The following is a 27,610-nucleotide window of genomic DNA, read 5'->3' as shown; positions in this document are numbered from 1 at the left end:
CTGTGTTGTGACTATATATGACTTTTATAATTCAGTTAATTGGATGTACTAATCCAAATTTCAAAGTTACTTCACAAAAACAGTTAAGTGTATTTACAGTGTGAATAAGTTACATAGTTGTCAGAATAAAAGTGTCTCAGATGTGCAACAGATTTACATGCATACATTTAACACTGGACAGCAGTTAAATGTAAGGAAAAAACCATATAGTTATGACTTTTATATATACATTACAAATAAAATAAGACATCTCTTTGAAGAAACTTAACATGAGAACTTGCATTTCACGTTAATATTTTTTACTTTTTATACTCAAAATTTATATTAAATAAAAATATGCATGCTTAACAGTTCAAAAGATTTGACTCTGTGATGGGACTTTCTCCTACAAAATGGCAAGTTAAATTAGATCAACCATCCTTTAATAGTATAAATATATTCATAAAAGCAAACCTCTAGTAAAAAGCAGCCAAAGTCCTTAATTAAAAAAAAAAAGAAAATCTGCCAAGACCTTTCATGATCCTTGGGGGGGCCTAAGAACAGACCTCTGCAATATGATCCAGTACCTTCAGAGACAGTAGCCTAGTAACATTAGGAAATGTACTTCATAGCAGCTCATTCTTTTAAGATACAGTAATCATATTTGTATTACAGTGTACATTAAATTATTGTCTGTTTACAGTTTGTTTCATATACACAGGCTCTCAGCTTTTGACCAACAAGTTTGTGAGATTCCGTGGCCAGCTTCATTCTGCCCATCTTTCACTCGACTAAATAAGAAAAAAAAGGAAAAAATGTACAAGGTTTGTTTTTTTTTAACAAAAAATACTATTTTGTGAAGGAAACATTGCACTTTTGCCAACCAAAAATTAATTTTCTATAAAGGAAGTATTGTTCAGTGTAGTAGGCTTTGGTATGCAATGGAAGTCACTTCTTCAGTAGTGAGTTGCAGTTGCTCAGTGAAATGCTAACTGGTTTTTGTGCAACACAGAACAAAGGATGTTGTCCCAGGTGCTCTATGCTACCTCTGTCCTTACAGTATTGCTACGTGGTTGAAGTTCAGCCCATCTCTTTTTGGAGGAAATCCTAAATGTAACAAGAGTGAGTACAGCTTGACCAAACCTTTGCAAGGCTGAGAAGACATCGAGCCACCTCACTCCCACAGGGCAGCACTCCCAGCTTGAAAGGGGGCCCAAGGGTCCTGTCAGAGACTTGTGCCAGAAACGCTGGAGTCTGGAAGAAAAGTATTGATGACCCGGTAGCTCTGAGCCCTGCGAATCATGTCGCGGATCTCTATGTTCAGTTCCATTAATTTGGTGCAGATTTCAGTCAGGCTCTGGTTGGAGCCCACCAGTGCATAGGTGCCCGTCTGACCCAGGGTTTGGTGGCGGAAGTAAATGTTCAGTAGTGTCTGGACTTCGTCATCTGAGCTGCTTCCAAAGATATCATTGGGCCACAAAATCCTGCAATGAAACAGGAAAAGAACAGGCATTTCATTATGGGTTTATTAGCAGAGACAGGAGCTATATGACAGAGATCTCTAAAAGAGGAATGGACTTGCACACACTTACAAGCCTAAAGCAACTCACTGTTTTACACCACTCATTTGTTACTCATATTCTGGTATCAGGAACTGAATACACATAAAAGTACAATTTCCATTATCTAAAAAAAAATGCTTAAGACAACTCATTCAAATAGGTGTAAGTGAAACTGGGCTGAATGTTAGCTCATGGCAATGATATGCACCTGTAAGGAATTAACTCAAAAAGATTCATAAGAGCCTCACAGGAGTTTTGACCTACAGAATGTAATTGAACATTAATTGTTACAAGCATATGTTTGATAGTTACTTGTGGCATACCTCTCCAAAAGTCAGCATCAATGCCCCCATGAACCTTGTTGAAACAATAATTATGCTGATCCTGTGCATTACATTTTGTTAGGAAGATAATAAATACATAGTCTAATATGAACCATGAAGCAAAACTTGCCTGCATTCTCTTATTTGTCTGACGGCTTTAACAAGTTCATTGTTTTTCAGACACTCCAGCATGGACTGAATAGCTGCTTCAGTAGAGTTGAATGTGGGCTCAGATTCTGTTGTCAGAGGCTCAGCTGCAATTGCAGCAGTAGCTTCCTTCAGATTTTTCTTCAGCTCACTCAGTTCTCTTGACATATTTAACAGCTGTTCCAAGAAGAAAAATGGGAGATGGGTATTTTCATTCTCTATAAGCCCCACATGGAGTAGTAGTTCAGGTTAGTCCTTACTACTGCATTGGATGTACACAGTATGGAAAAGACCTCAATTTAATACAAGGACATTTCTTGATCTGTGTACAATAAAGAAAAAATGCAAACTACAGGGTTTTTTTTACCTTTGTGCATCCTTTAACATTATGCTGTAGTTTCGGCTTGCTGAAATGCAGGAGAATATCTAAACAAGCTTTTATTTTTCACCCTTGCTACTTTTTTCACATCATAGTGGAAGAGCTAAAGAAAACACATACTCCTAGCAAGATGTTGATATTTACTTAAAAAACACATGCAGCATCTGACATGATTAACAGATGGACAGGAAATGTATAATCCTTTCTCAGGTTGAAAAGTTAATATGGCACGAGATTCATAAATAATTAGTAAGTTAATAATTTCCAAGGATCTACTTTTTCATGCTCCTACATGCTAAAAATAATCAGTCACATGAACTAACTGTGGAATTTTCTTCAAGTAATAGCTTATGACTTCAGCAAAATATGCAATTTTCATGGTGAAATAGCTATTCTTTGTAAAGTTTCCCAGTTCCACAGGCTGCGTTACTTACAACAACTTAACCAAGTTGTAACTGTGAAATACACTTACAGAAATTAATTATAAGGAATACAAAATAGTTCTGAAACTTAAACTGCTTTAGTAGTAATAGATGCCTATTGTTCCATCTTCTCTTAAAAGTGAACAGCCCAGTCACACAGTGAGCCAGCCTTCACAGCATACAATTTATTGTATTCTTAAGATACAATAAATATTCAAACTTTTTTTACTCCAACAGCACATCTGATAAAACAATTTCCGTTCATAGGCCATCTCTAAACTACTATAATATGTCATAAAATACAGGTAATAGCCTCAAATTTTGTTTTAAAAAGCAGAGTACAACAACTTCTTCTCATCAGTAGTTTAAAACATATACATTTTTCTCCTTACCAGGGGAAAAATACATATGGAATGGTAAATTAAATCTATCCTTAAATGATAATAATTTAGTTTAAAGCGATCACCTCAAAGATGTTTCAAAGTAATACATATTTCAAGCAACTGCTGAAAATAAACTTAACATACAGCACTGTTCTTGTAAAGTTTTTTTAAAGTAAGATGCATGGATTTATCTAAAAACAAAAAGCTGTTTGGGTCAAAAGTGAGAGTGTGCTATGTTAAAAATAGTTAAAGAAAAAGACTTGTAAATATTACAGAATTAAAAATATAGGACATTAAGGTATTTAGTTATATATGCCTGCAGATTTATAGTCAGGGTGAAATACTGTGATTCTTGTTGTTAAGTCCATTGAAAGAAAAAATAAGAACATGAAAAGAAAGTGGAATTTTCAGTACAGGACTTTGTAGTTTGTTACATACCTCTGGCATGGAACTCACTTCGTGCACTTGTCCAATAAGTTTACAGTAGGACTGAAAAAGCAACAGCAGCTGGAAGTGCAGTTTATATAATCTCTGACAGAGTTCCAATTGCTAAGGAAAAATTTGTAGGAGAAAAAATAATTAATAAATAGCAGTGAGTTCAGAAAATTTTTGATAACTAACAAAACACATTGAGATAGTTTGTTCTCAAAAACATTATTTTACTGAAGTATGATCATATACTATTTCAGAAAATAAGTAATGATTTTTCTTCTGCAGCTAAGTCATATATGACATTAAAAATAAAATGATGTCTAGCTCTCACAGAGCACATGAAAGCATCAGCCTCAAAACATTCTGTTTTGGTTAGCATAGCTTCACTGTCTCCAGTTGGCAGCTGGAAAGCAGAGACAGAATACAGGGGAAGTGATTTTCCTGCACAGAATATGAAACTCCTGAATTTCAGATATGGTTGAAGACCTCTTCTAAGGGATGGAAATCTAAGAGAAAAGCCTTAAAATAGTTGTCAAAGATGGTCAAAGCTCCTGCCTGCTCCTCTGAGGAGAGAGAAACAGAGGTGATAAATCTGTCTAGGAGAGAGAAGGAGGAAATGCCAGCCCTGGAACTTAAAACACTGCTCATGGATTTTCCACCATCTTAAAGAAACTATACAACAGATGGATGGAGTTTAATGTGTAAGAGGGTATTTGACTTCTATGAAGTATTCTCCCAGATTAAGTAGATACTGCTCTATGAATATTCACTTGTTTCTTCCAGTGTGAAATGCAGTATGACATAAAAGATGTCAGACACTTTGAAATAATGGGTGATGGGCATGGCTGCTAGAGAGGTCAAGTTAATATGTCTATGGTTCCTGGTATTCTTGTGTCTAATAGGAGGGGAATCTCGTAGTTCCACAGCTGGATCATGGTGAAGAAGGAAGAAACATTTAATCTTCAGCTAATTATATAAAAAGTGAAAATCCTGCAAGTCCTGACCTTGTACTCACCCTTTGGCAGGAAAGCCTTACAGACTTCCAACCGTATTTGATTTGCCTACAGTGACAGACAGCGTGACCAAGGGTGAGCTCAATGATATCTCCATCTGTTTGGAGGAACTAAAGCAGAGTTTCATGCCAAAATTGTCAGAAAAGAAGTTACTCATGCTTGCTTCTTTAAAGCACTTTATATATGCTTAGTTACCAGCACATGCTGCAGCTCTCTGCTGAATTTGTGGCTGTGCAAATGTCAGCACAAACACTAATAGAACGTACTTTAAGTATATTATAAATGTTAATTTGACTGAAGTGTTTGTTCACATTTAACTGCCACATTTTTTATTTACAAGCCAAAATTAGAACCACAGTTTAGCGTTCCAGTTCCCCAAATTTCTGTGCCAGCCTCACAAAGCTGAGGGGCTAAGGTTAAAAGCAAATTTCATGTCTGTTCATAAGGGTGAGGTGGACACCAACTACCCACCTATGAACAGACCACCAAGGGCACTGCCAAATGAGGCAGAGCTAGTCTCCTTCTAAAGGGGGTTATGGAGGAAAGTGGGAGCAGGAGGATAGTGGCAAGCCAGCAGGTGTCAGCCTAGCAAGATTTGTCCTGCTGAAGGCCAGGCAGATGGGGCTGCTCACACCTCAGCACCACCACGGCAGCAGAGCTCAGCACTGTAAATTTGCCTGGTCTGAGCTCTGTGCCATTCTGGATCTGGTGTTTGTGTTGCTGTGTTTAATGTCTGTTACTGGTGGGCAGCATCAGAGTCCTCCTGTCCCAAATGGAAAGAAGGAATTTCAGCAAGGAGGAGTCCTTCAGCAAGTGTGCAGATGACACAGAAGGATGGGATGCCATCCAGGGGAACATGGACAAACTTGAGAAGTGGGCCCATGAGAACCTAATGAGGTTCAATATGCCCAAGAGCAAGGGGCTGCACCTGCATTGGGGCAATCCCAGACTGGGTAAGAGCTCACTGAGAGCAGCCTGTGGAATTCTTGTGGATGAAGAGCTGAACATGAGCCAGCAGTGTTTGCTCACAGCCCAGAAGACAAATCACATCCCAGGCAGCATCAGGAGCACCTCTCCTGTAAAGACAGACTGAGGGGGTTTAGTCTGGAGAAGGTTTCAGGAAGACCTTATAATAACCTTCCAGTACTTAAAGGGGCATACAAAAAACATGGAGACCAACTTTTTAAAAAACCAGGTCATGGCAGGATAAGGGGCAATAGCTTGAAACAAAAGAGGAGAGATTTAGATTAGATGTTAGGAAGAATTTATTTATGTGGAGGGTAGTGAGGCACTAGATTGTCTAGAGAAGTTGTGGATGCCCTACCCCTGTAAGTGTTCAAGACCAGGTTGGATGAGGTTTTCAGCAGCCTGGTCTAGTGGAAGGTGTCCCTGCCTATGGCAGGGGGTTGGAACTATATGATCTTTCAGGTGCCTTCCAACTCAAGCCATTCTATGACCCTACCAGACTGGATATTACAGCGAAGACCCACAAATCTTCAGAAGGAAGGCCCAGCAGATCTGTGGAGGGGAGCAGATGTGCTAGGGCAGAACTAACTTGTAGACAGGGACAAAGCCTATCAGAACAGAGAGGTAAGGCATGAGGAACACTGCCAGGGAAATAAACCTGCCCAGGGGCTGCTCTCTGTAACCAAGGGCACAGAGCACTGCCAAATCTGCGACGGGGTGGCTAACCATTCTCTTCCCAAAATAAAGACTGAGTGTTTAGATACAGCCTCCTGGAGATGTCTCTGGCTTCTGTCTTCTCTCAAACCATGCTCAGGCATGCCAGGGGCTGGCTGGTGGCCCAGCCAGGGAAGGTGCTGACCGCTCATCCGAGCGAGCACCAGCCCAGGGACATTCTCTTCCTTCCTGGTCCTGTTCAGCTCGCAAGTACGGACACAGCCTGAGGTTCCCCAGCAGGATCAAATTCACTCTATTCAAATTTTGGAGACCTGGCAACACTACATAGCAATTACATACACATATAGTTGGAACTGTCAGGGAGTTAATAATTAATTGAAAACAAGCATAACATCATTAAAGAAAACCAAACCATCTCATGATAGCTTGGCACGTAACACTGGATTTTTTTTTAGTCCTTGGAGCACAATAATTCAGTTTCACCCTTCTGGCTGCTAACCTGAATGAAAACAAACTAAGGTCAAACTAATGGTTCTAGTTTGACTCACTTAGTATTTAGTTACTGTATCAAGCAACTAAATTTTTGTTCTTCCTGAGTATTAGAAATCAATTGTGGTGAAACTGTTCATCAACACATACACAAAACCCATTTCAAACGTAACTGCCAATTATAAATTGTAGTTTTTCACTAGGACAAATGGAAAGCTATTAATTATAAAAGTACAAAAAATGTTTCCTGCCCCAGCATATTACATCCATTCAGAAGCCTGATTTGTAAACATGTATGTAAATGACCATTTGAAACAGCATATGAAAGTCACAGTATTTCCTGATTTCAACAAACATACATTAGTAAATTATTTTAGTCACTGCATTTAGAACCATGTATTGTACAGGAAAATTGTAACAGAAAAAGAAAACATGCTTAGAAGTAAAACAGTAGAATTGGGGTGTATTAGCCCATCCACAGATGGACAAAAATATGAAAGAACTTCAACTTACTGCAAGAGATTCCATTTGCTACACAGCAAGCATGGCACAGGAGAAAAGGAAAGGAAAGAAAGTATAGTGTCAGTGTAATGCATGCAGTAGGAAGCACAGCCCATCTGTAATAGCATAACTTGTCAGCAGTATTAGCAATGCTTGCCTCAACCTGATAATTGGTTGGAATATCACATTCAACATGCACAGCATTCTTAATAAAATCAAGCTTTAATTCTAATGGCAAATTCCAGTCTAAATATCCTCAGTTAATCTTGAGATTTATTAGTTTAGATTTATCCCACCAAGTAGATCAAGAACTTACAGTGAAATAGCATTAGAAAACTCTTGAAATAAAACTTTTATTTAAATTTGCTTTCTTTCTTATTAAAAAGAGGTCATATTGCAAAGTACTAAAACAATTAGGAAGGATTTTCAAGTGATGAATAAAACTGAACTTCTAAATTGTTTGAACTTCTAAATATTTTCTTGTTTAAAAATACTTTTTTTTTTTTTTTTTTTTGATGAATAGATCTAATGAAATTGGCAGGATAAGTTTTATGGCTGCTGGGCTTATTACTTGGCACATTACAATGGAAACCTTTTGCATACAACTTTCCAGTTATGACTATCATAAAGAAAAAAATGCAATAAAAGTGCCAGTTTTGTTAAACTCCATGGCAATGCCACAAGTTGAGACAGCCTTGTATCCCTTCCTCTGACCAGTAATGATTCACTGGTTTACAATTATGAAGCTATTAAAATGTCAGTTTAAGTCCTGTTGCAGTAATAATAAAAATTCTAATTGACTTACATTAGCATTTCAAAGATTAGGGGACTAAGTGCTCTCTTCAAAACATAAGTGCTCCTCTTTTCTTTGCCAAGAACTAACATTTGTACTCTCTGTTTGCTTAATGCAGCTTTTCTTATTTTATAACTATTACAATCTCATTACATTTTACATGAAGAGAGTCATCATGTAAATTTTGTAACAAACACAACCACATCTGCCCAGTTATAACCTGATGTCAGTGCATATGCACACAGTGTTAATAAGCATATGGAACTCTTATTAAAATTATTTACCTTACCATCAGTACAAAGGCAGAAAACACAGAAATGTGAAGTAATATTAACTTTGATGAGCTTAACAGAGTATTTCAGTCTGTTTTCTTTACATTTGCCTTACTATTAAAATATATATGAAAAATGTTGCCCCAAATCCTGCACTATTTTTATAAAACCATGACAAACTAAGCTTTAAGCTCTTGTGATGCTTGTTTTTTTCCTTTAACATTGCTTGAATAGTTCCTTCTTCTATTTAGTACCCTTCAAAACAACCCTTTATATCTTGGCTTCCATGCAGTTCACTTAAGTGAAGCTTTATAAAGCTAAATTCAAGATAATAGGAGGACAAGAGCAGGCAGATCACTGTGTTCCAGTAAACTCACAGGTGTGCTGGCTTGTGTTTTTCAAATCTTCTTGTCTCTCTTAAGCTACTCTGAAGTTTAGCATGCCACCAGGTTTGATTTAGACTTTCAGAAATACTGGAATCCATATATAATTTCTAATTTGCCATGGAATTTACTTTAAAGGAGGGGGGAAGAGGGAGGCAGAAGCAGCAAATAAGTGAATTCCATGGTCTTTTTTTGCCAGAAAATACTGCCTCCTCTGTAGCACTTCCAAAACCAGTGCAAGCAAAAAAAAAAACAAAAAAAAAAAACCCAAAAAAAAACTATGAGGAAGGGGTTTCACACTACATGAGAAACCCTTCTTCACTGGAAGAAAATATACTGGATACAAAATTTCCCTGAGCCACCGATGCTCAGCTCCATATTGCTGTTCAATATCATGATTGTAACTTCCTCTCTCCTTCAGTATAAAATGAAAGATTCCTTGGAAGTTGAAAAGAGATCAACTACTGGCTTAAGTGATATTTCTTTTATTCCACAGCATCAAGGGCTCTGGTGGAATCATCACAGCCTTCACACTTTTCAATTTCTGGTTCAATTCTTAGAGTAAGGGAAGTGTTTTAGATTAGTTGATAGACACTACCCAGTGATTTTGGCAGCTGAAAATACCAAATATTTAGAGTACTTGGATCATTTGCACAATTCTTTAAGCAGCCAGTAATTGCAGTATCTAAGAAGGACACATTACCTAGCAGCAACACTTTGATTTAGTTTTTTATTCCTAGAATTACTGTTTTGTACTGTTAGCAGACCAGGAAGACAGCAAGACACTAATTTGTAGATCTCAGATTTTCTTGATTTTTTAAGGAATCATTTTTACATACTGAAAAGAGATGACAGTTACATAATTACCTCAGTGATTTACTGGCACAGGAGAGTCCCAGCATAACAAAATAACCACTGCATGCAAGGATTTATAAAATGCAAGAGCATTTTATTAAGCTGTTCTTTTTGCCTTAACGTATCAGCAGACAGAACCTTTTCCCATGATCTAGGAAGTTTAGTATATACAAAAATTTGTATATATACCAGAGATAGAGAGAACAGCATATCCTGTGCATTCTTGGATATCACTGGTCTTGAAGGATAGTAGAAACTTCTCTGCATGGGGAAATCTACACATAGCTGTGTTTCTCCTTTGGAAAAGCTGCTTACCTGACCAATTTTATCTCATTGTACAACCATGGATATTTCAAACAACAGTCAAAAAAATTAACTATTAAGAATTTCCAGCTTAACAGTGGCCTCACTGTGCCTTGAGCTTTACAGTATCTCCGCTCAGCTCCAGATGACTGTGGTCCCAATGGGTACATCTCCAGCCTTACTGGTGGCCTAGAGTGATTGTATCTTTAGCCACAGGGAAACTCACAGCAGCAGATATATTCTGATTTTTGGGGGCAAATTTTTATGGGGTGCAGCATGTTTTAAATATCCATTAACAGTTTGAGTTTGCAAACCCCACATCCATACGCTTGTGGTGAGGAAGGTTTGAGAAAGGTGTATACTGACCTTGGACTTAAAGAGTAAACTGAATGTTTCATTGGGAAATAAATACTTATTTGAATTAGCAGTACTAATTGACAAGAAAAAGAGAATCTTCCAAATACAGCTTTTTCAGAAGAGCAAACAAAGAAACAAACCAACCCAGTCTTTGACTAGATTTAAAAAACTCCTTTCTTAATAAGGCTGAAGAATGTACTGATAGCTGTACTCATCTAAGACTAACACCTGGACAGACAACACAATGCATGTGCAGTTATCTTTTGTATATAAATTGAATCCTATGTCATTAAGAGTTTGTTGCTCAAAGATGCATCAAAGCTTACAAATCACACACATCCATGTAATCTGTTGCAATAAAAAGGCAGGGAAAGACATTCTGGGACATGAAGCTTTTACCCCATTTCAGAAAAGCTGCTAGCTCTAGCAGCTGACCTAGACAACTTCTATTTCAAGCTTTTTTAATGTCAGAATAAGCAATTCTTGCCTTTGCCCATTTTTAGTAACAGTAACAATAGTCAACAAATCATGTGCAATTATTCTGAAATAAGATCTGATTAGAGAGACTGTGCCAAATTAGTTACCAGCATCAGGAGGCATTTGTGACACCACCACTTGTGACAATGCTGAATTTGGTTTCACATCTGTCCCATCTGTAAAGAGGTCTGTTTTCCCCTCAAGCTTTTTACCAGGTAGGGAGTTCTAAGAATCTAAGATTTCTGCCTTTTGTAGAGCAAGCTGTTGCTTTTGCTTCCTTAGCAATAAATTCTGAAACTTTTCCAGGAGTAGACTGGTTTTGTGCTTGGCTAAACAATTTTTTTTTCAGGACATAAGTTTTCAGCAGGATTTTGGGCCCTAGACTAAACCTCAATGAGCTTGAGAGTTTAGGCAGGTTCCCTTGTGACTATCACTGTAAGACAGATTTTTTCCCCCCACAATTATTAGATTATTTAGCCTTTCATGTTGAGGGAGAAGTGGAGAGGAAAGATAAGAAAACAAATACTTGCCAGTCTAGGTGGAATTTTTCCTTCCTAATTAGGAATGACCCTTCCTAATTGCATTTCCTCAGTTTCCCTGGTCTCTTCCTCCCATTACACTTTCATTGAATAAACAGATTGTTCCTTTGGGAAAAGCTGCTTCCATTGAGGAGAATGAGTAGGGGAAGAAAAGAAATGTGCCTGTTCATCTTGTCAACTTCCAAGGAATAATGCATTTTGGCCTGAATGAATAATGCAGGGGAGAAACCAGGGACTCCTGAAGGAATGAGAAACTCTTCTTTTCAGTCTGTCTGATCAGAAGTATAAATACCAACCCTGGCTTCACAAAACACACATTTAATTCTGAAACAGAGAGCACCTAGTTATAAGAACCCACAGAAGTGGAACATGACATTTACTAACTTTCAGATGTGCTTAGGCCAGCTATATGAGTTCAGCTCACAGGTTATTCCTTCTCCTTAGCATTATTTCTTTACTTTTTCAAAAAAAGAAACAATGCAGTTGATCAGCAAGATGTGTCATTCTCCATCCCATTCTGGATAAATTAAGCTCTCTACAGCTTATATATGTAACACTGCAGTCTGAAGTCACTGTTCAGGGTGTTTGTACATCAAAGGGAACAGAATGCCCATGCACATCCCTGTAGTGCCATATACTCCACCTCCCTCTCACAGGAGAGCCAGTGGTATGTATTCCAGGTCTCTCTTTTTAGAATTGACAATAGCTCACTTGTAACTTCCTTGCACACCATCACAATCACAGAAGAGACAGTATCTTATTTAAATGCACTGGAAAGAGCCTAACTTTTGCTGGTGCCAATGCTAGGTGAGGGAAGATTGAACAATTTTCCCACCACCTGTGATTGCAGCCAGGGGATTTATTAGAAAATCAGCTTTGCTAATAAGGTCAAGGAAGCCAAAATGCAGGGGTGGCAGGAATTTGGGATTCTTGGAAAATGGCATAAAAAAAGCAAAAATCAAGGGAGTTCAAAGACAAGAAGGCAAATACATAGAGATGGGAAAGAGAGGTTAAGATAAAGACAGAGGAAAATAAAGTGACTTGGAGGAGAAGACAGACAAACTGAAACCAACATAAGAATAAAACAAGGTATTTGAAAAAAATGGTTACAGCAGCCAAGTCTGTCACATTTTTTTTTGTAAGTTAAAATACATGGGAAGAGGAAACATCAATTTTTTTCTATGTGCTGCTTGCTTGCTTCCCAATTTTGGCTAATTCTGTCCAGCCCCCTCTTTTTCCGATCCCTCCACCGTTTTTTTCCAAAAGGAAAGAGCCCAACAAATATCAGTCCTTAACTCATTATACATCACCAAGATATCATCTGTTTCCTACACTCAGTATATCAAATAAAAGTATTAACTGATGGTATTGATATCTGAAAATACAATTCCTTAACTGTGATCAAGAAACATAAACAAACTAATAAATATATAGGTATATATGTGTATGAATTTTTCCCTAAAAATTGATAAAGAGATATTTTGCCTTAGCTCTAAATACTTATCTACAGCATAAATAATTTTGCTGGTCTTTTCACAGTCATTGTTTTGTGAATACTGGTCTAAGTGTATTTCAACCAGGCAATTTTTGCTGTTGGGCAGATGGAGACTGTAACAGCCAAAGATAAAATGGGAGAACATGGAAGGAGAGTACAGCAGGAATAATTTTCAAAGACACTATGGAAAATTGCTGTTGCAACAGCTTTCTAAAAAGGAGAGCACAGGGTTAGGGTCAGCTCTGCTTCTTTGTCTAGAGTAGGACATTATGTGAATACTTCCCTTTTCCTGTGGCCAGGACTGAGGCAACAACAATAGCTTCAAGTCAAATGTGTGAAAACTGGATTATGCCTAAGCCCAGCAGAGAATCAAGGAGGAAGTAGAGCAGGCTCTTGTGGGTTCAAGAAAAAGATATATTACACATATGTCAGTTTATGGGAGAGAAATAACACTGGCCATTCATTACCTTCTCTTCAGAGTCCCCTGGCTGGCAGGTAATAACTCCATCTCGTGAGCCCCCAGCAAATGTTGCTTTGCAGTTTGCAAGCCACTGTTTTCAGAAAGAAATTAAAGAAAATATTAATAAGATCTATGGTTTGATTCAAAGATAAGCAGTATTTTAGTTTCACAGCACATCATGTAAACAAAAATTTGCAACTGCATTTTTTATTACCATAGACTATGACAATTTGCTTTGACTGTAATTTAAAAAGTGTAGTCTTGATTTCTATTAGTATTTCAATTGCATGAACTAAGAAAATTAATTAATGAATAAGTAAGAGAGAGACTAGGGATATTAAAGATACCATTGTTTCTAGTATTAAGGGATACAATAGCTACTTTTTAGTTCTAGTTCCTATGTTCAGGAAGAAACATTCATTGAATCCAGTATCTGAAACATGTTTTTCTACTGAATGTTAGTTTGAACAGATCTGAGTGGATGTGCAGTTTCCTGACATAGCCTAAGTATACAGACAAGACCAAGAGCACAATTCAGCATACCGAGAGTGTTGCCTCTTTCCTGTTGTTGTATGTGTCCAGGTACTCCTGCAGCTCTAGAACACTGAACTTCAGCTTCTCAAGAAGGCCACAAGACAGCAGCTGGAGAAATGAAATCAAAGGGTCTGTAAATGTCACTATAAAAGAATTGGTAGACAGTATAGGACAGATATTGTAAAAGAATACTTAGATTTAATATACTAATACTGAAAAATGTTTACATTTATGTAAAAACCTACATAACTATGATACTACACTGAAAAGTCACAGCAAAAGTTGCATCTATGATAATGTGAAATTGAACTTGTGTTTTCATGACTTATCAGAGGACTTCTCTAAAAGGAAACAGTACACAAAGCTTAACCAGCTCTCTGATGATGTAAGGCACAGCTCTTCCATGGTCACAGCAGTGGGCCCAAGATTACACTTGGCCAGTTTCTACCTCTAGACTTCAGTGTGGGAGGTCACATTGTCCTGATGCTGCTGGATAAACATGAGCCAGAATGAAGACAATGGGAAGGGCCATCTCATTCATTCCCTAATATATATTTTTTTAGAATTGTAGAATAATTGAGGTTGAAAAATACTTCCAAGATCAAGTCCAACTTTGACAAATACCATTGTGCTCACTAAACCATATCACAAAGTGCCATTATCTTGCTCTTTAAACACTTCCAGGGATGGTGACTCTACTGTGTCCCTGAGCATCCTGTTCCAATACTTAACACTCTTGCAGTGAAGAATTTTTCCTAATATCTAACCTGAACCTCCTCTGGCACAACCTGATGCTGTTCCCTCTTGTTCTGGTTGCCAGGGAGAAAAGGCTGGTCACACCCTCCTTTCAGGAAATTGTAGAGTGATAAGGTCCCCCCTGAGCCTCCTTTTCTCCTGGCTAAACACCCCCAGCTCCCTCAGCAGCTCCTCACAGCACTTGTGCCCTTCTCCAGCTCCCTTTCCCTTCTCTGGACACACTCCCCCCTCTCCTCCTTTCAGAGAGAGCCCAGAACTGAGCACAGGATTTGAGCTGTGGCCTCACCAGTGCCCAGGACAGGGGTACAATCCCTGCCCTGGTCCTGCTGGCCACACTATTGCTGATCCAAGCCAGGATGCCATGGGCCTTCTTGGCCACCTGGACACACCTGGCTCAGGTTCAGCCAGCATCATCCAGCTCACACCACAGTTGACTCAAATGAAACCCTTACACATATTACCATCTTTCCTGCTGAACTATGTAAAAAATAGCTGCTTTTTTTACATTTGTGGAGCCAGCTGGGTCCAGTAGGCATCTGTTTTGTACTGGGGTTTGGCACACAGGCTCAACACATCATAACAGTTCTATGAGTCTATGATTTTATACTGCTCATCTGTCACTACTTACCTAATAAAATAATACAGAAAATGAACGGAAATACGGTTCTGAACAGGAGATAAAAAAAATAAGATAGGAAGAGAATTCCTTTTTGACATATCTGTTCAGGAGTTGCTCAAAAGTGAAAGAGCCAACAAAATTACACACTGCAATGAAGTACATGACTTTTGAAAAGAATATACTCACAGTTTCTGCATCTACAAAGAGGGTGGGACATTCTGAACATGATGTTAACATCTGAGAAGACCTCACAAACTTGGAGCCTATTCCTCTCAAGTTGTCTCCCAAGTAACTAGCTGCATCACAGGTTAGGAAGCAGAATCTTTTCTGAATATTCTGGAAAACAAAATACAGCTTATTACATTATTTACTCAAGCACGAGCTGCTTTCTTTGTAAACAAATGGCATGGTTGTTTTACTTTGCATGATAAAGTGCAAAAGAGACCATCTCCCTGTGGAGAACTGAATGCCTGCTCTAGGATACTGAATAAGGGTCTTTTTGCTGGAGACAGGGTACAGCTGGGCAGCTGCAAAACTAATTACAGAGTTCATCATAACCTACTACTGAAATACTTTCTTTACATCCTGTAAAGGCAAATCAATCTTTATAAGCCTTTTAGCCACAGGTAGCTTTTCTTCCTTGTCTGTACAGGGTTAACAGAGTTGATCAACACATAACTTTTTCTGCCCATTCCGGGCATTGTTTTGTTAATATTCCTGTCAAATGGCTAATCACATAATATAATGGACATACTAATGCCAAACAGCAGCACGGAAAAATCAGAAAAAATCTTTTGTTTTCCCCTGTGGGAAGAACCTCCTTACTAAAAGTTTACTGCTGCTTGGGAAGATTCCAGAAATACTGCACTGCATCCAGGAATTATTCTTCTCAGCAGATTTTTTTAATGTTTTGAGTCCTAAACCAGTCTAGTCTTCCAGAAACATTCTAGTGCTTTTCAGTGACTAATATATAAAGTGAATAATGAATAAAAATAATATATTAAACTTGCACTAACTGAAAAAATTATTTTGAAAAATACAGATCAATTTTCACTGCCCAAATATATCTCACTAAGGCCTAGTGCTCAGCAGTTAGGAGCAACATGAGAATATTTTTAAAAATAAATGTTTTTATATGATTTGTTCCAAGTTACCAAAGGCATTTCTCTGAGGAAGGTAGGTTAGGACTGTACCATAAGTATGCCTCACTGGAGAGAAGCACTTCCCAAATGTCAGTTTGGATGACAGATATAGAAGTAGCCTGTTGCTGCTCCTGCACTGGTGCATGGAAATTAAGTACCTAAAATCAGGTGAGTTGAATTGAGACTTTATTGATAATGTAAACTGTTGGATTATTTTCTTTAAATGCTAAATAAGCCTTCACTCTCAACACAGGCTATACAATATCAATTATTTATAAAATGACCAGAGTTCCTGTACCAATGAATTTCACAACTACTTATTTGTGAATCTCTCTTGAAAGCATCTCAACTGCCCAGTTGAGCACAGACAGGAGCAGGCAGACTGATGCTGGTCTTACTATTTCCACCATCTTACTTCAACACAGAAACAATGTGCTACACACCTCACTCAGCACATGGTACAGATTCTCTGCTGCACTGAATCTGCTAGAGGCAAGGGGTTATCACTAATTAATTAATCAGCAAACCAGAAAAGTGATTATTTTTATAAGCAACTAGCAAGAATCATCTGAATCATAGGGCTTGGTGACAACTGGAGATTTACTACTGTGATGGCCTCTGGAAAGAGATTCAGCCAAGTCCTTGTGAAACTGTTGCTGATAACTCTCCTGGCAAAGCAAAGAGATCTAGATTTGATCTTAAACAACAGAAAAGACCTAGCTGAGAACAAAGAAGTGGAAGGAAATTTAAAATAACAGATTATGAAAGAGAATCCAAGAGACAGTCTTTGAAAAGGACCTCTGGAGAACATCTGATGCAACCTTCAGCTCCAGGGACTATTGCTGACCCCAGATTGTGTCAGACTTGCTTTTTACTAGTTAAGTCTTAAAATCTCCAAGGCTTCTCAAGGCTTTGGGTAACCTGTTTGGTTGCTGCAATGCCCTCCTGGGGAACATCAACTGAGTTTGTAAATCTGAGGCAGTGAAGGAGACAGATTACAGAAAAAGTAACAGATATTCTTTCTCTACTCCTTTCCTTTTCAGATATTCACAAAAGCAACAATCAATCTACAGCTGACAATGGCCTTGAAGAGTGTTTTAAATTATTAAGTGTGAAACAGTAAGAGACTATATTTTGCTATCTATGTATAATACTTCAGTAAATATATTTATTTTGTGATTATTAGGACTAACAGTTCTATAATGAATTATCATCTCAGCTATGTCCTTCTAGGTGCAGACTACAGGGGCTGAAATCTATCAAGCAAGGTCTGAATGCAGACCTTGAATGAAATGGGATTACTGTGAACAGTAATGCCAGCTGTCAGCATATTATGAATAAATATATACCTGCATATATATTCACTGTGCTTTGTGTCCTTGTAAATAATAAAAAAATATTCTCAGAAAGTTTTCTTCTTAACCTCATGCTTCCTCTCCTGGAAAGAAGACTTAACATAACAAAAGGGCTTGATTGTTTAAGGTACTTGCTAGATCTAAAATCTACTTGTCTTGCAGCTGTCTGATCTTCTGAAAGACATTAAATTTGAGGGAATACAAACAGACAGCAGTAAAGACAATCCAGAGATCTCTGACTCATTTACAGGAAAAGTGCTTCAATAATTTCAGGAATTTTAAACAAGTTTAGTATGTTGTGGGCAAACATCCAAGATACCATTAACTTGATACAGGACTGAAATGTAGGTGCCCTGGAAAATGCTCTTCTTTCACTTCACCAAGTATTTAGTTGACAAGCTCCTCCAAAAAAGGATTTTGTTTCACAGTCAAGTATTTTGGCAGTACTTTGCATTGCAAGCTTAGCAAATACAAGACTTGTTTCTGAAATTTCCTGTTAATGAGGGTCAAAAGTCAAAGTTGGCAGATGAGTAGTAAAGTTTAATAGTGCAAACAAAATACAAATCCAGACAAGCTGGGATCTTATGAAAAAAATAAAGGAAAATAATACTCCAATGTTTTAACACTAAAAATAAGAACAAAGTTATTTTTATAAACTAAAAATATGGCAGTGACTCCAGCTAAAAATTGTGACTTGTTGATATTATTAAAGCTTTTTTCTCCTCCAGTATCAACTGAAGAAAATGAGTAGGGTATCTTCTGAATGCAGGGCAAGCACAACAGCAAATGAAGTGTGTGCATAGTAGGATTTGGAGTTAAACAGGTTCTTTACAAGTAATGTTTAGGTCTTTCCTTACACAGTATTATTTATTTAGTCTTCAGAAGTGTGACACCAGTTGCTTTTCACCTCTTCAAAGAGGACAATCAAGGACAAATAAGCCTCTAAACAGATATGCCTATTAACCTCTGGCACTGAGGTTAAGACAGAAAAGCTGACATAATGAATAAACACAGGATTAACACTCAAGTCAGCACTGCACTTTTTTTTCTTCCAAATGGTTATTTATGAGTGTTCAAAAGAATGCTATAAGACACCAATATTTACAGTGGCATAATGTTTAAAGGAGGACAATGTGCAGGTAGATAAGACATACAGCTCCAGTGGAGCACAGAGGAAACATGAACAGATTCTTAATATAGATGCTTCTTTAATATCAAGTTAGTTTTAAACATATAAAAAGATCCTGAAACTGTGTATTTATTAACAGGGTACCCCTTGCTAATAAAACATTGTGTACTCTGAGATCATAGGTACTTAAGTTACCTGGCTACTGCTTTCACTGCTGGAGCATGCTAAACATCCTGCAGCTGCAGGAGAAACAATTAAAAAAGGCTTTAAAACTAATTATAGGTAAAACCAGACAATCATTCCTTAGAACAACGTGTACATTGGACTCTTTTCTTATCTTTCTGCAAGATTCTTATCTTTGAATGCATACAGTTTTAGAAAAGAGAAATGTATTTCTAGTCTTCAGATTCAGTCTCTGGGATTTATGTTACATGGTGGCAGCTGGGTATTTCTATTCAGATGAGTAGGTACAAACCATTTAATTATACTGAAATAATTAAATTAATTTACATGAAGATGCTCAGATTTCAAGAGTTTGTGAAAAAAGAACAAATTAACAAGAGTTTAAGATTAAAAAGGTTATTTCCTTGTCTCTTGCAGTTACTGTTTCTGCAGTCTGTAAAGTACTGAAGGAAACACTCTTTAAAGTGGATCTGTATTTTGCAACATGACCTCCAAACCTGCAAGTATGAGATACATAGTATTTTCATGACAAAACTGGTCACAGAAGACAGTGCTGCATGAAAATGTAGTACAGCAATCCTGCAGTATGCAAAATTACAAGGGTTATATATCTATTAGTTCATTACTGGGGCTGCTATCAAGAAATACTAATTGCCACACAACAGAAATCATGATTTTGAATCTTAAACTTATTTTCTCTTATTTTCTCACCTTAAACAGGGAAGAGAACACATGAAATGTATAAACTGCACAGGAGCCATCAGAGTCACACATGAGCTGGTTGATATGACTACGCCAGGCTTCTTCTGCATCATCACATGCTGCTGGCTGAAATGCAGCAAGGATGGCGGAAAAAAAGGGTGAGGGAGGAGGGGAGGCATTTCGATCAACATCTCCAAAACTGAAGGAGAAAACAGAAAAAAAGGTGATGAAAGGAGAATACCGAGAGGGTGGCAGATAAAATATGCTGTAACAGAGAGATAAAATCACAGGACCAATTACAGCACCTTCCTAAAAATGTTCATGACTTTTCAGATTACTTTTGAAGGTTGACAAGATGTTGGCTGCAATAAGAAAAATCTCCAAATCAGACTCCCTATCTTCAGGCCATTATCATCTGTCTTCCTCCATCCCAGAACACTTGAATTGTTTTCTTGTACCATCATTTCACAGAAGAAGGTTGAAACTTCACAGGAGAAAAAAGCTCTCTATCTCTCCCTCCCCAGGCTAACTGCAGCCTAATTCAGCATCCATAATCTGGAAGAGCTCCTGATGGCATGTAAAAAAATCTTAAAGCATCTTTATAACATATACTGGGGTCCACCATACTCACAAGCAGCCTTAAGAGCATATAGCTGGGATTTTTAACAATACTGAGACTTTGTTTCATGAGGAATCAGAAGGATGAACACACATCTGATCTGAACAGGTACCTAAGTAATATCTCCATTACTGCAAATCATTAAAAATCCTTCTTTTTATTTTAACTAAGCATATTATATACATAATGCCTAGCTGCACAGAAGTAAGTAAATATTGTAACTTATTTTTCCTGGTTTTCTTTTGCTTTTTTTTCCCAGTTGTATGATAATTATGCAGGTAATTAGGGCATTGTCTTCTCATTGCTCCATTCCATTAACTACCACCTTGTTATCATTTTGTTGTACATTGTAAAAGAACTTGTGTGAATAATAGTGCATCAAAGTACCTAGCAAGAGCAAACTGTTCCAGCCTGTCAGCTTTCTCTTCAGTTTCTGTCATATCCAGACTAAGGCTATCACTGCATTCAAATGCTCCAGGCAGTTCATTTGTAGACCCTGAAAGGTCATCCTCATGGACTGCTATATCTTGTTCTTCAGGTGCAGCTTCAGCCTAGGGGAGTGAATGATGATGTCTTAGAAACCAGCAAATTAGTAAGTTAATTCCTCTAATAAATAGAAAGCATTTAATGAAAAAACTCACCTGACAACATGTCAAACTGCACAGATATAAAGCCACGGGTTATAAATTACATGAATCAACTTACACTTCTTCAAAAATACTGCATTTGCTCAACTTTCTGCCTTGGATAAATACTATTTTTAAGGCATTTTTTTCAACTTGTCCAGGAAAGAATTTCAGATTCCAATGCATGTGTCAACATAGCCAGGAAGTAATTTTTCAGGAAGAACAATAGGGTTCCTGTTACTGTCAGTCCGTCCTTGTCTCTTAACACTTTACAATGTTCAAGACTGTACCAAAGCCACTCATAATATCCTGAAAATGATCACTGTCTGGAAGACTATATGCATATTTAGAACTGGGAATTAATTTTTAACATGTCATTTACATTCAAGAGGAATCCAAGCATTCTAATAAGTCATTAAAAGGATTATGCTTAATTTTCCTCCTTTTTCATCTATCAGCACTTAAAGCTCATGATTTCTGTTTGAAACATTCCAATTTCTCTCGCATTTTTAGTCTGAACAAGTTTTGTTTCAGCTTTAATCTTTTGGCTTTTGTCTGCCTCATTGATGGCAGCCAGAGCAGTTCCTGTAGGGATGACTGCAGTGGGTTGCTCAAACCTTTGTGCACATATGTGCATGTACATACATGTGTTGGGAATTAATAGGGAGGGAAATCCATGGCAAGTGGAATTAAATGAAGAAAGTGGCCCTCTGCAGTTTATCAAGTCTGCTTGGATCCTACAGATTAATTATGGCAATTTGTATTTGTAAAAATTAAACAAGACTTGTAAAAGAGGGAACAGGATCAGAAATTAAGTAGAATAATCTTTTGGTTTGCTTTGTTTTCTAAACAAAAGACATAGGAATATTCCTGAGTTTGGAGTGAATGAAATGAATCAGGGGCCAAACCATCTTGAAAAGAGAAATGCAAGCTATATGGCTGAATTATAATAACAGGAACCAAAGCACCTGGTAAAAAGTGTAAATGCTTCATGCTTATTCATATATTCAAATATTTCATGCTTATTAAGAAGTAATTTGTAGTAACCACTTTCAAATATTAGCTTGAAAAAACCACTGCAGTTTCTTCACTGCAATGACAGAGTTTGTAGGAGGAAAACACATTTTGATGGGATAGAGCAAGGGAGGAAGGAAGAGGAAGCAAACACCTCCCACCCACTGCAGTCTAATATGATGCCCCAAAAGCAAAATAGAAAAGTGAACTTTGAATATTCATGGAGGACCTTAGTGAATTTAGGTAACTTGAAAATACATATTATAGCACCATCTAAATTTTTGTAATCTTCATGGAATTATTCCACATCTTTGACAGAAAATAAGATTAACTAATTTAGTGCTGTTAACAATAATATCTGGATTTTGGCATTGAAACATCTAGGAAGAGGCTACATAATCACTCTGTTTCTCTCAATTGCTGTATCTATTTAAAGGTCGAACTAATTTTTGATTTTGCTTATAATGCAACAACCAAATATTTTGTAAATCAATAAAGAAGTAAAAAAACTTTGCATTAATGACATCTCATCAGCTCTCTGAAAAGAAGAATTCAGACAAAAAGAGAAACAGTAAAGAGCGCAGGTTTTCTGTTATGAAATTAAGTAAAAATGATTTAGGTTAAAGTTTCAAGTTTTTCTGACTAAAAACTAGATAACTTCTTTACATTGACTCCAAATTATTTTGAGTAAATATACAGAAGTATGTACACTAGAAGAAAATACCTTTGAGGCAAAAACCCCACCCCCAATTCTGTGCTTACCAATTCAATCATCTTTGTAACAGTTGTAATGTGGGCTATATTTTACACCAATATCAAACCTGTACCAAGACTAGCTGAATTTGCCTGTCAATTCCACAAGAAACTGCTCTGATTTTACATTCTTCACTTACTTACTTATTCCAAAGCTTTTCATTTTTGATTCCAAACCCCCAAACATACACTGAACTCCTAAGCTGTGATTTTCAGTTCTTCATGTACACATCAACAGCTTCTGCAGCTGGATGCATGAGATCAGCTGCAGCTACCACCTGCAAACGTGTCTGTTCTGACGGCTGCTTCCTGAACTGAAATCCTGCCAGCTTCTGCTGTTTATGGTTGTTATGTGGTTACTTGACTACCAGCAGTTGTTTTGACAAATGATAATGAGTTTACCTTCTCCACAGCCACTGTTTGGAGAGGTTCCCCTTCTTTCCTATCCTTACAAACACTTCTCTCCTCCTGTCCTTTCTCCCTACTGTAGCAGTTTCTGACACAAACAATTTGTTCAATATTCAGCACAATTCCAACCTCCTTTTCTATGACCTCTTCAGTAGAAGTTTCCATTACTTCTGAAACATGCAGTGCTAGCAGTATCAATCTTTTGTGTGGCTGCATTTAGAGGGGGCAAGGGCAAGAAGGAAAGTCAACAATTACAGAAGATATATTCTTCCTCTGCCCCAGCCTCATACACTGTTCTTTCTACAGAAGTCTCACAATTTAGACTTGATAGAGAAGCTTTACTGACAGAAGTCAACAGTATCATCAGGCCACTAATTCACACACACCCTGAAAACTAGATTATATTTCTGGGAAGACACTCAAAGGAGTAGGTTCACCTCACCTCTCATGATCAAGCACTGTCGAACAGAAAATTAAAGAAACCATCCCCATATTGATAATGATTTACCAACCTTGCTCTGTCTTCATCTTCTGACACAGTTCTCTGAAATGCTCTTTGCTGAACATGGCTGTTGTATCCTTGCAAATCCTGCCTCCCCACCCCCAGGATGGTTTAATATTGTGGTCATGAATTTAAAATTTCTGCGTGTCTGCCAAAAGGCAAGCACTGAATCCAGGGCACACAACTGTACAATAGGTCCCCACACAGGAAAATATTTCAGAGAATACATGCATCCACCCACCACATGAGCTGGCATATCGTTCTTTAATTCAGCATGAAGAACAAAAGAATATTGCCTTGGAGTTGTAACTTGTAGCCAGTTCATGAACTTGTCTTCTGACAAGCTTGTAGTATTTTGGTGCATATGTAGTGCAACATACTTAAGAAAGGAAATGGTATGAAAGTGCAGTAGTGCATGAATGTATTGTACTATGCCATTAGACAGAGGAAGCCAGAATGTACTTGATTTCACAAATCAAACCCTTTATGAAAGTGCAAGCAAAAAAAAATTGTAACAGTGTTACACAAAATACAGTCCAGTTGGAAAAGAAAGAAAAAAATGTATTCACCTTGGGTCCTTCAGATACCTGGAGATTATTCATACCAGGCAAAGACACATCAAAGCTGGATGTTCCCATGTTGAAATGATGAGGATCTGCTGAAGTTGTGTCACATGATGTAGAAAGTGAGTCAATATGATTTGCATCCTCAGATGGGGAAAGATTTATAATCTGTTTAAAAGATAATAAAAGCGCAAAAGAACTGAGTATACAGCTGTATATTTCATTATTTCTGTCATAAAGAATTTTTTAAAAGAATCCCAGAAGTGAACAATGAAGATCTGACACTGTCTGCCAACCTGGAGTCTTGCTCTTATTTCTTTAAACATCAAATACATGAGAAAGATTTATCATTGGCTAATTGTCAAAAATTGTCCCACAGTAAAAAAAGGCAAATAACAGACTGATGATTCCTGTGTTTCAAACTTTGCATTAAAATTCCTGTTTACCTTTGCAAATAAGGGAAAATGCACCCACCAATTTCAGCTCATTAGATTGCACCTGGGCAGAGGAAACTAAAAGCCCAGCTTATTTAAACTCACCACCCTATCCTTTCCTAAATTTCACATTTGCAACTTACTAGATCTGAGTTCTCCAAGATTTGGCTGGTGGTCAGGTCCTCCTCCTCTGATGACTCATCTGAGTCCTCGTGGTTCATTTTGTTCAGGCTGGGTGTGCTCCCTGAGAGCTGGTTCTCCTCCATCAGCTGCATGTCACACTTGTCCAGGCTGTCCAGGGACCGTCTACGCACCCCCCAGTTGAAGTTGTCCATGCTCTCACCCTGAAATCAGGCAGAGGGTCAGCCTGCTTGAGATAAAACTAATCATATGCTAACACTAAGTTAGCTCCAGAAATATTTTTTATGTAAAAATAAAGTAAAAACTTGATATAAGCATTATCTTGCTTGTTCACCTGGAGATAAGAGCAGAAGCATGGAAGTGGCAGTTAAATAAACAATCAGTCTTTTCAGTATTAGATATTTTTCATGCATTTGCTGATTTAAGGATTTGTTTTTGTAAGTCCACATATACACACTCCTTGATACCAGGGAAATGCAAAGGAAAAGTCTGAAAGCAATTTTAAAGTATTTTTTCATGATGTTTAGAAGTATTAGAAGCACAGTTCATACCAATGGTTCAACTGCAAAACTTACGTTAAAGATTTTAGATTCTTTGTTTTATGTACATAACCATAATGGTGAGTAGATTTGAACAAAACCCTACACAAAAAATGTATCACCTTAAGCAGCATACCTTTTAAACTTATTCTAGGCCCATATTGATTATTTTTGAATCTACTTAAATTATTTGAAACTGTATTTTGGGAATAGCCTGATAAGCATTGCCCGTGATCTCACATTATACAAAGGATACAGCCAAATGGACCAAACATTTTATATTTATCAGACTTTCAGTTCCAACCCCACACTCAGTTACATAAAGTTGAGTGCATTAAGCAAATTGTGTAACTGTTTGTTCGGCTGGTGAACTGATAAAAAGATCACTTTATTTCTTTCACGTATAAAAATGACAATTAGCTTTCCACCCTTTTTCCATTTATTTACTTTATGTATTTTCCAGTGGACTGTATGCCTTTTCCCTGATTGTTCACCGTTTCATGAACAAATATGATGAAAATAGAAAAAAATACTTTTAAGGAAAAAGACAACCCTTGAAACTCACAAGAACTTTTAAAACTAAGGAATGCACTAAGATGAAGAGAAAAAGAAGATGAAATTTTTATGAAGCCTGGCACATTATTGGAAGAACCAACCCTGTGTTTTCATCCTGGGACTGGTATCATATGAAAGTTTTGTGTGGGAAGAAAACAGAACACATCTGACTTAAGAAGTCAGGCCTCTTTAAATCATAAAAATGACTGTTCAGTTCCAAGCTATTTATTTTAACAAATTCTTTTGTTGTCCATCCTCCCCCTCAAAGGCTGGAGGACACATGCAGCAATGAGACATCCTCCACAAACACATCAATTACTGAACTAACAAATGACAAAATGACATAAATAAACAAGCAAGCAAAAATGACTGCCATCACACCTTTATCCTCATGATGCCTAGTAAAGCCATCAGTAAATTTAGCAGCCCATGTCTGTGGGAATATTTCCTGTTGCAGTTTTATTCTGCAAGCCTTAAAGAAGAAAGCCAGCAAAAGAAAAATAAAAGGGACACTTCCAGGGCATGCAGTTAGAAGGGATAGTGAATTAAAAGTGAGGGAAAAGGGTAAAAGAGATGAAATGCTGTAACTCAAATACCCATAGCATTTGGATTAGCATAAATTTGCTACAGGGGCACCCAGAACCATATCAAGTTTAAACAGGAGGTCAGCATGTCTATGAAGATGGAGTTGTTGTTTTTGTAGTCTATTTAGCAATTTTTCTTTCATAGTTAAGATGAAAGAGCAAAAATGTATTTGAGAGGCTGTTCAATTTTACCTACAGCAGGAGCAAAGCCATCTCCCACCTGAAAAGTCACCAGTGATGAATTCAGAGGAAAGCAGTCATGTCATAAGCATGTCTGGTGGGCAGGTACCACACAGAGCTTCCTACAGTCACCACCCTCTGGTAAAGGAGCAGATGTGCCCTTGCAGCTACTTCAAACTTTACAACAGCCCAGGGGAAAGGAGAGCCAAGGGAAGGTAATCCCACGTGGGGGAGAGCAGTAAAGCTCCTCCACAGAGGCAGTAAGAATCATGCAAAACCTCTTTTACACAAGTTTTCATCCTTACTGTGTTGACAAAATATGCAAAGTTAATGGAAACATTCAACCATTGCAGGGCATAGGCAGAAGTATTGTGGAACTACATAGTAAGGTACTGTTTCCATAGGGATGTATCTCCTACAGCACAGGCACTTGGAGACAAAGATTTCTGGGGGTTGTGTTTGCATAAAAACTGATGTACAAACCATCAGAAACAGATATGCAAAGTTCTGTGCTTGCTGATTTCTGAATTGTTTGTACAATTCATTAAAATCTCTATCATTTCAGTTCTCTCTATACATCAAGAAGCTTAAAACTGAGATCCCAAACCAGCAATGACTGATATGTCTTTTCAGCTTTCCTCACAGGGTAAATGAGTCCAGCAAAGTTGGTAGGACCATACAGCTGTATTAAATTAGGCTGTAGAAATTAATTTATTTATTCAATTAAATTCAGTCTGATAGCAATAATGTAAACTGTCTTTAGAGGTCTCAGACATTAGCATTAGCAAGATGTTAACAGGAATCAATATAACACAGCAGAAAAGGTAGAAATTATATATAATTTTCCCCTACAAACAAATGGTCCAAACTCTATAAATAATGAAGTTTCTACACATTAACCATGCACAAAGATACCACAAGGAGAGAGGGCTCAGTTTGAAAAACACTGATACTAGAATTAAGATTTTTTTAAATTTGTGAAGACTGTTGAACTTGTCAAAAAACAAACTTAAAATGAAGCAGAATTTTTGAAAAATACCTCAAAAATATTTTAAATACAAGATAAA

General features: G+C 37.4%; 1 protein-coding gene across 4 annotated transcripts in view; it reads right to left on the bottom strand.

Annotated features, from left to right (window-relative positions):
* Position 1: 1 nt before the first annotated feature.
* FRY (FRY microtubule binding protein) overlaps positions 2 to 27,610 on the bottom strand; it is a 189,255-nt gene continuing 161,646 nt past the window's right edge. For all 4 annotated transcript variants that reach the window (XM_056485463.1, XM_056485469.1, XM_056485455.1 and 1 more), the window contains exons 52-61: positions 24,688 to 24,888; positions 24,117 to 24,278; positions 20,632 to 20,795; positions 19,635 to 19,824; positions 15,301 to 15,450; positions 13,749 to 13,847; positions 13,213 to 13,296; positions 3,634 to 3,744; positions 1,995 to 2,188; positions 2 to 1,463 (exon numbers count right to left, since the gene is read on the bottom strand). In XM_056485463.1, the coding sequence (XP_056341438.1) occupies positions 1,205 to 1,463; positions 1,995 to 2,188; positions 3,634 to 3,744; positions 13,213 to 13,296; positions 13,749 to 13,847; positions 15,301 to 15,450; positions 19,635 to 19,824; positions 20,632 to 20,795; positions 24,117 to 24,278; positions 24,688 to 24,888 (1,614 nt within the window). In that variant the 3' untranslated portion in view covers positions 2 to 1,204. The remainder of the gene's footprint in view (positions 1,464 to 1,994; positions 2,189 to 3,633; positions 3,745 to 13,212; positions 13,297 to 13,748; positions 13,848 to 15,300; positions 15,451 to 19,634; positions 19,825 to 20,631; positions 20,796 to 24,116; positions 24,279 to 24,687; positions 24,889 to 27,610) is intronic.

This window comes from Oenanthe melanoleuca, chromosome 1, assembly GCF_029582105.1.
Source record: "Oenanthe melanoleuca isolate GR-GAL-2019-014 chromosome 1, OMel1.0, whole genome shotgun sequence".
Classification (NCBI taxonomy): domain Eukaryota; kingdom Metazoa; phylum Chordata; class Aves; order Passeriformes; family Muscicapidae; genus Oenanthe; species Oenanthe melanoleuca.
The sequence above is the reverse complement of the archived record's forward strand: the minus strand, read 5'-3'. Positions and strand labels throughout refer to the sequence as shown.